Below are 9,431 nucleotides of genomic sequence, written 5' to 3' on the forward strand. Positions count from 1 at the left end.
TACTCTATTAGATGAAGGAGAGTAAGGAGGAGGAGTTTCATGAATTATTCCCAATGATCTTACAAGAGAATTAAACCATTTGACTCATATTCACTGCCTCTACCACTTCTATTTTATTTTTTTTCTATCATACTGATTTTCAACCTCATGGAGATAAGTTTTAAAATTCTCAAAAGCATCACTTTTATTTTCATCAAGTAAACATATGTAAATTTAGAAAAATCATCAATGCAAGTAATAAAATATCTATTACCTCTACGAGTTACAATTTTACCAAGTTCATAAATATTATGAACTAATTCTAACAAATCAATTTTTGTTTCAACTTGAAAATGAGGTCTTTAGTGATTTTGGCTTTACTACAAGCCTCACATTTTTTAAAATTCTTTTTAATCATTGGGATTAATCATAAACTACTCATGATTCCAACATAACAATCATTAATATGACACAAAAAAAAGCATGTCAAACGTTGGTAGAAGAAAGCATATAAACAGAAGTATAGTAGAAACTTTATTCATTTCAACATTCGATTTGAACATCCCATCACATGCCTATCCCTTCTCCACAAAAATACCCTTCTTTACAATTACATATTGATCAGATTCAATAATTTGTTTAAAGCCTGCTTTATTAAGAAGAAAACTAGACATCAATTTTTTTCTCATGGAAGAAGTATAAAGTACATGAGCATCACCAAGTATGATGGTTTTGGACTCCTCAAAATAAGTATATTTCTTGAAACAGTCTTTGTCATAACAGACATGACAGCTTGTACCAGAATCAGCCCTCCATCCATCAACATTCTCAATCATGTTTATGTGGGTAATCACCGCCATAAAAGGTTCTTCAGTAACGTTTGCCTGAGGTTAGGACCACATTTTTGGAATTTGCAAAATCAAGCAATATGCCCACTCTTGCCACAAACAAAGCATGGTCCCTTTTCTTGAACTTGGTGATTTTGTGTTTGATTATTTTCACCATTATTTTTCTTGGGAGGTCTACCATTATTTTTCTTGAACTTTTTTCTTCTTAGGCTTCAAAGGAGTATTTTTGTGAGTTTCAAGAGTAGCATATTCGAAGTAATTAAATTTACCTTAGATGTGATGTTGTTCTCTTCTATTTGTAAAAATGCATCTTGGCCCCTTGCTTCTTGTTCCATGCGGATTTTCATTATCAAGGTTTCAAGAGAGGTTTCCTTTTGTTTGTGGCACATAGTTTTTTGAAATTCCTTCCAAGAAGGTGGAAGTTTATCCACTATGCCACAGACAATAAGGTTATCTCCAACTTTAACCTCTTCGGACCTAAACTCTCCAACAATCATTGTGAAGTGTTGAACTTGATCTACCACTGATTTGTTGTCCACCATTTGGAAACGAAAAAAATCTACTAGCTGCATTTTTTTCGCTCCAGACTCATCGGTATCATACTTACTCTGCAATGCTTTCAAGATTTTCTTTGCACTAGAGAAAGTTCTATCATAACAATCATAAGAATTATCAAATAGACAATTAAGAAGGTAATACCGACACTTATAGGAATCACCATCGTATTTTTCCACTTTCTCTAGATGAGAAATAGTTTCCTAATCATTCATAAAGGTGATGGCTTCTTTATTAGGATTATTCTCAGTTAACACATAAGAAACATTATATTGAGAAGATTTAAGTAGAAAAGTACTTTACCCTTCCATCTCTTGAAATAATTATCATTGAACTGAAATGACTTGTTAAGGTCTCCCATCATGACATCTGCGGTTTTTTCAATTGTAGTCATGATGAATCTCCTTAAAATTGTTAATGAAAAACTTACAAGATAACAAAAATACAAGATTACAACTGAAAATGAAATGAAGAAATAAATCTCTTCAGGCTGAGGCGCGGATATCTCGATCTTTGTAAGGAGATTCAAGCCCACTGCAACAAATGTTTTCACCGGTCCAACAGTAGTCCTCTTTGACTTGTCCCCTCCAGGATACAACAACCTTCACAAAATATAACTCAACAACTCTGGATAAGGGTTGAGTCCAAAACTCCACAATAAAGAACACATCTCTTCAACTAATAAGAACTCTCTTTTGAGTAACTCTTTCACTCTATATTTCTCTTGTGTGTTGTCTATTTTTTAAACCAAATGAAAACCATCACTATTTATACTACAAGGAGTCTTAACAATGAATTGGAAGATAAGTGGTGTAGTAAATAGTGAAGATAATGGCCTTAGGAGTTACATAGGTTACATAGTTACAATAGAAGTTACATAGGTTACGGAGAATAATGAAGGAATAATTTAGAGAAGTAATGATGAGGGCAACAAATGCACCTCAACGTGTATATTAACATGCTGCCTAATTCCAAAGTTCACTACAATGTTTCTGCTACAATTATGAGTTAAGACACTAAAATAATGTTAAGTTAGGCAGAGTACTAATGACATATATAGCAAATTATAATAATATTAAAAGAATAATAATATTAAAATGCTACAACAGAAAGCACTGGTTTCATGCGAGAACTTTGTCTTCCAAAATCAGTTGGGGGTCAAAATCTAATCAACTTAGAAGTTTGGAATATTGTTGCCATCCTGAAGTTGTTATGGCAATGCATGAGAAAAAGAATTGTCTTTGGATCAAATTGGTACATACATACCATTAAAAAGAGGTGGAACACTGCCCTATTCCAACAAGTGACACATGAGTGATACGGAAGATCTTGGAGACCAAGAAGACACTCATGCCTATATTAAATCCTAGTGATTTAGGATCAAAGTTTAAGGGAGAGGTGAAGGCTAATAAATTTTCCAACCATCAAATGTACATCAAACTAACACCACAACATCCTAATGTAAGTTGGAAGAGCATTGTTCTGCAGCTAGCAGTCCATCCTAGACATCGATTTATACTTTGGTTAGTAGCATGGAGGAGACTAGCTACAATAGAAAGATTATTGAAGTTCGGCATAATTGTGCCCCTAGAATGCAGCTATCATGAAGATGCCATAGAAACCTTTGATTATCTCTATTTCGAGTGTCCTATAACCGAAGACTTATGGTCTAGATTACTAAAATGGATGGGCATAAATAGGCAAATAGAAAGTTGGCAGCAGGAGCTTACATGGGCAAATGGATGGGCAACAAAGCGTAATGAATATGGAGCTATCATCAGTTGTGTTTTTGTAATGGTGGTCTATGTAATATGGAGAGAAAGAATTACTACCAGTTTTCAGGAGACACCATACCAATGCGACAGAGTGTGCAAAGAAATTGACTTATGCATTCATATCAGAGGAAAATGCTTGAAGAAGTGGCATTGAAGAAGATAGATCATATTTCATGAGTTTTTTGTTATTAGATTCTTTCCGTGTTATTGTTTTAAGTGAATAATTAGTTGTAATAATAGTCTTTAATTCAGGCTAGGAAGTTTTTTTTGTGGTGAGAATTTTGAGAAATAGATGTAAATATCTACTTGGTTTTGTAATTACACTTTTTAGTATCAATACAAGTTGATTGTTTGACCAAAAAAAGAAGTTGTCAGAGTGACCTACGTCCATAGGATTTCATATGACCCGTATAGGTCAACTGTAGAATTAACTTCAGAAACCCAATAATTAATCTAACTTTCCACAAGACCATCCCACAATTTATTGTTTGCTCTACGGTTCGTAGACCCATCTCGTAGAGCCAAATTCAAGTACAAAATTTTACTGGATCTCGTCTAGTTCAATCCTTACAACTCATGGGCCTTTCAACGATACGTCAATTCCTTTTGTAGTCCTGAGGGATTAAATCAAATCTCTGAATTAACTTTACATGCAATACATACGACCCTATGTGAGCACTTTCTAATTTCTGAGGTGTTACAAATTTGTATTAGAGGATTCTTAAGACTTTAATTTATCTTCAAAACGCTTCCTACAGTTGGAGCCTTTTGACATGACTATTAGAAGACCAAAAATACTTATTTTGAGAAAAAAAATCTCTTTGAAAAATTAAGACGTTGGCAAATCAATAAATTTTCTTTTCAAAGGAAGCTGAAGTAGTTATACTGCCGTTGAGAAAAATAAAATTGTTTTGCTTCTTAAGAAAAGCGGATATTTTTTTTCAAGATCAAAATCCCTTCGATATATATATTTACTAATATATCCCTTATTAATTAATTAATTAACTTGCATGCTTCATAAGTTTGATTAAGTTTCATTAAAGAATTTCATCTTCTACTTATATATAGTGTATTATTTTGCATGATTAGAAGAAAAAAAGGTAACAATAAATTCTTATTGGACTAGAAAAAAAGGTAACAACAATATTCTTTTTTCAGGATTATATCAATATTAAGTTTACTTTTAATTTTATGTAAAAATGCTGATTAAAATTCGATGTTTTACATTTTAATTCAATAAAAATAAAAATTTAATTATATTTTTTATAATAGTATTTAATATAACTTATCTCTATTAAATAAATTATATATTGATACTTGTCCTTTTTGTAATTTAACTCTTAAAAGTATTTTTTACAAAAAAGATTACATAAATACAATCTTGTTTATCAAAAAGATTATTCAAGCGAATTAGCCAAACATAAAGTGATTTTATTAAAAACTCCATTCTGCAAACCTATTTGTGTACTTCTAAAAATAAGAAAACTTTAGCAGAACCATCAAACAACTTTATCGTAATAATAATTACAAACCTTGTTTGCATTTTTTACCCCTCATTTGCTTAAGTTTATTATTACTGACAATGGTTGGTTTTCCCTTTCATTTTACTCCTACGTGTAGTTGATAGCTAATATATGCAATAACTTCATCAAGTCTCTGTAAAACTCTTACACCAATATCAGTGATTACTTTACTTGCAATCCTAGATTACACAAATAAATCACAAAAAATGTATAACTTAGTACATGAATCCAATCCATTTTTCACTTTTTTCAAAAACAGTATTTGACCATGAAAATTTCAAATACACCTCAAGTTGTATTTGAAATTCGAAAAAAACCCAAAAGCCTTGTTTTTACTTAAATTTTAATTTTCATAAAATAAATTCCTTTATATTATATGCCATGTTCAAATAATACTATTTATAAAATTTAAAAATACATCTAAATTCTAAATACTGACAGTAAAAACTGTAGCCAAACACAATTTCAATTTTAAAATTTCAAATATTTTTTTTAAAAAAATTTATTACCAAAATGCCAAAGAAAAAAAGGAAAAGAAAAAAAGAGGAGCTACAAATGTAAAGTAAAGTTGGGCCTAATTAGTCCATTGGAATAGGTCAACTTAATCGAAGTTCAACCCAAGCCCAAATAATTGAACCCAAATTCACTCATCATCTCACTCAAATCCCTATCACTACAAAAAACAATTGGAGAGAAAGAAGAAGAATTCTCTTGACAGAAAAAATGGGGAGGAAGAATGGAGTACAGTTCGATGAAGGAGCACCCGATGATTTCGACCCGAATAACCCGTACAAGGATCCAGTAGCTTTCTTAGAGATGCGGGAGCATTTGGTGAGGGAGAAGTGGATCGACATTGAAAAAGCCAAGATCCTCCGTGAAAAGCTCCGTTGGTGCTACCGTATCGAAGGTGTTAACCATCTTCAGAAGTGCCGCCACCTTGTTCAGCAGTATCTTGATGCAACCCGTGGTATTGGGTGGGGCAAGGACCTTCGTCCTCCCTTTATGCATGGTCTCGCCCTTTGCTCATTTATTACTTCTTTGAGATTCAAGGTTTTTTTTTTTGGTTTCTGAATCTTATGTATTCTTTTGATTGCAGGGCCTAAGGTGGTTGAAGCTGTTGAGTCCGAATGATTCTGCTATCTTAGGTATTTCTGATCTTGCTCTTTTATTAGATTGGAATTATCATCAATTTCAGCTTATATGAGTCTATTTGAAACAATTTCATTAATTATAGTCTAACCTAGAAATAGGAACTTCAATGGAGGAATCTGGGGCTCTCCAGAGAGTTTGGTCAAAATCTAGAATCATGAAATGTGAGGTGGGAGTCCACTTAATAATATGGCCAATCTATAACTAATCAGACTAGAAGATTCAAAAATATGATTTGCGCTATCTTCAAATCTATGGCCAGTATGAATCTGTAAACTGGAAATATCTTAACTGACTTAAAACACGTGACATGCTATTATTGATACTTTTGGGTTATGTATCATAATAGTTATAATTCACTATGCATACCTCATGAGTCATGGGTGACTCTATTTTACAATCTCTTGTGAACATTGAAGCACAATAGATTAAGGATTACATTTACTATAGTCTGGCACTACCCGCATTGTAGATGCTAATACAACAGTCTGATCCTAACTTGATGATTGAGGTATCTTTTTCCTGTTTGTCCATTCCGAGAGTCTGAAGCCATCTCGATCAGCTAGGAGGGATGCTAGCACGTAATGAATCTAAAGCTACACAAGAACAAGCCATATCTGCTTCTTCTTGTGATATGATCAACTCTTTTACGGTAGCATATCTCATCTGAGATCTTGCAACCTTCTTCCCAAAAACTCTTCTAGGCTTAGGCATGCAGCTTAATATATAGCATGTGATGTACTTCATAATCTTGTATAAGAATCATACATCAACTGTATTTTACTCAAAGCTAGTCAGTCTTGCTTCAATTTTAAACAGGCTCATCAAAGTACATGTGCACTGTCATAAACACTATAAACTATTAGCATAACTCATGATAGCTGCTCAAGATAAAGTACGCATTTACATAATCATATCCACATCTGTAGTTGTCCCCATGCATGCTTATATGTGAAGAGCATACATATACCACAACTCTGGAAATATAGAACAATAATTCATTCTAAAACATGCATAACTCAATTTTATATCATGCATTTTGATATAAAATCAGTTACGAGACAGATTATAGCTTAACTTCAATCCCCGTTGGGCTTGACTCTGATTGACTCAACTAGGGGAAATCATCTTTAATGAATGATCTAGGAACCAAAGAATCGAAACTTCAATCAGAGTTGACTCGACTCCAATTGACTCAACAAGGGAAAATATTTATTGATCTATGATCAAACAAACTGTCAAATTGGTCACCTGTTATAATCCATGCTTTAGCATTTCAATCTATATCTCAAGAGTCCTGTATTTACAGTTATGCCAGCTCTAACATTCTTTCAATGGCAAGTAGATGAAATCTACCTCAAAACTCTAAGAATAGCAGTTAACTTACCATAGGGCACATGAAGTCCTTAATTCTTGCCTTTGGGCTTAGGAAATCACCATTAAGTAATGGGTTTCTTAAATCTTCCATTTATAGTGATTGTTCCTTGCCAGTGACACACTACAATGGCTTAGAATGAATCAGGACATAGCTTTCCACGATATAAAGTATTTAAAAAGATATCAAAATTCCCTTAAAGATTCCATGAATCTGGTGCATCTACCAGTATGCTGTAGATCCTTCAGGCTTTTGGCGTTTTCATAGGTTAACTGAGAAAGGATAAACTTAACAGAGTAAAACTTTTGCAAATGCACTAGATTTCTCTCGCTCTCCTTAATCTTTTGGCTCCATCACATTTGTTTTTTCAACTCTTTTGTCATAACTTAAACTCAATATAACAAGTTTAATCCATGCATAAAATCCAAGTCACAACATGTTAAGGAGTCGGGGTATTTTTGGTGATTCTGTTTTTTTCTGTGTTTTTTTTATATACAGCTATTGGAACTCAAAGTTGTTCAAATTTTCATCCGGATTTTTGCAAATGAATCTAAAGAAACTAGCTGGAATACAAGTTTGACCTTGGTCACTTTGATTGTTTACTTATCTGTCCCATGATAGCCCACCTACAATAATTCCCTTGAAATAAAACAAAAATGAGGGGTAAGCAACAACCACAAAAAAGCACAAGAAATACATTTTACAATGTAGGTTAAAATTCCAAAATGCTGTTGAATAGAGGTGAAACTTTCGAGATGAACTCTTTCCCTCCTGAATCTTCCTCATCTTTTATCTAGGAAAGTTATATTAGTGTACAACTCCACTGTCAATTGAAATCCTTTTTACCTTCTTGACACCTTTCACACCCCTGGCCAGAAAACATCAAGTTTGGCCTGACGAATTGGAACAGTTGTTTAACTGGCTACACTTCTGATAATTGAGTGATTTTCACAAAAGCTTTGGGTATTCTCTAGAAAATTGCTGTCATCTCCACAGACTGACTTATACAGATGGTTAGGAGCAAAACTAGAAGGGAGGTAGCACTTCTAAATTTTGATAACAGTTTTTTTCTTTTAATTCACCATATTTTCAGGTTAGTTTGGTCCTAGTATTGTTGTGCATAAAACATTGAACCTTCCGCTTATGGTGAATTTCATCCATTTAGTGAAGGCAATCAGCCAAATTACATGAGAAGTTCCACATTTGGCTTCCACCTCCATCCTCTTCCTTTGATATGGTCTATGCCATCATATCCCTCTTATACACTCTGATCTTTCCTAAAACACCTAAGAGCAACTGCCTTTCTGGATAGTTCACAGAGAGTTGAGCAGGGATTCATAAAGAAGCGAAGTGACGTATTTGAATGAGATGTAGTGTTTGAGGATATATGCATGAAAGAGGGACAAAGGACCTTAAAAGATTGAGCTTTCAAGTATCCCATCGAAATTTGTTGATTATACTAGATGAAGGACTAAAATAGCTCCTCTTACAAATTGCAGATCTGATATAGTACATGTAATAACACAGGAATTGAGATTCTGTCAAAGAGGACTTGAGGTGTCAATAAACTTAGAAATATGAATAGAGGCATAAAAGAATTACAATATCTTTCTGATTCCATCAATAGGTTCCTTAAGACTTCATATCGCCATTCTGAGTCATTTTAAGAAATAATGTTATACAATTGCCATTGTGATGGCTTCTTTTTGCAACGACAATGCAATATTATTGGCAAAGCATGATTCACTTGTCTTGTTATGTACTGCTATTAGGGAGAAAAAGGATGAGCTTTTATTAAATAAAAAAAAAATAGCAGGGATGAAAGAGGCTTGCTGGAGAGGAAGTAACATTAGAACATACATGGATATTTCATTTGTATAATTACGGAATAAAAAATTAGGGGAAATAATGTAGTATGTTATGTTTCATGTCCACATGAATTTTTAAACCTTACTGAAAGTCTGAAACTAGATTTAGAGTGTGTTTGGTATGAACCAATTTTCTCATGTTTGGTTGGGACAAAAGTCTTGAAAATATTTTCCATATCAACTCATTTTCCTCAAAATTAAGGAAAATGACTTCCCTTCAAAAATTAAGGAAAACATTTTTCAAAACTCTTCTCCAACTTCAAATTACATTTTTTTTTTGGCAAAAACATCAATTTTAAAAATATTTTCAATTTCAAAATATAATTTTTTTACCCGATCCCTGACCCCCCATCCCACCC

At 33.2% G+C, this 9,431-nt stretch overlaps 1 protein-coding gene across 1 annotated transcript in view; it reads left to right on the top strand.

Moving 5' to 3' along the window:
- The first annotated feature begins 5,346 nt into the window (after positions 1-5,346).
- Positions 5,347-9,431, top strand: part of LOC107007671 (NADH dehydrogenase [ubiquinone] 1 beta subcomplex subunit 10-A-like) — a 6,339-nt gene continuing 2,254 nt past the window's right edge. Inside the window, exons 1-2 of the mRNA XM_015206368.2 lie at positions 5,347-5,689; positions 5,777-5,825. Of these exons, the coding sequence (XP_015061854.1) occupies positions 5,404-5,689; positions 5,777-5,811 (321 nt within the window). The 5' untranslated portion in view covers positions 5,347-5,403 and the 3' untranslated portion in view covers positions 5,812-5,825. The remainder of the gene's footprint in view (positions 5,690-5,776; positions 5,826-9,431) is intronic.

This window comes from Solanum pennellii, chromosome 12 (genome assembly GCF_001406875.1).
Source record: "Solanum pennellii chromosome 12, SPENNV200".
NCBI classification, from domain to species: Eukaryota; Viridiplantae; Streptophyta; class Magnoliopsida; order Solanales; family Solanaceae; genus Solanum; species Solanum pennellii.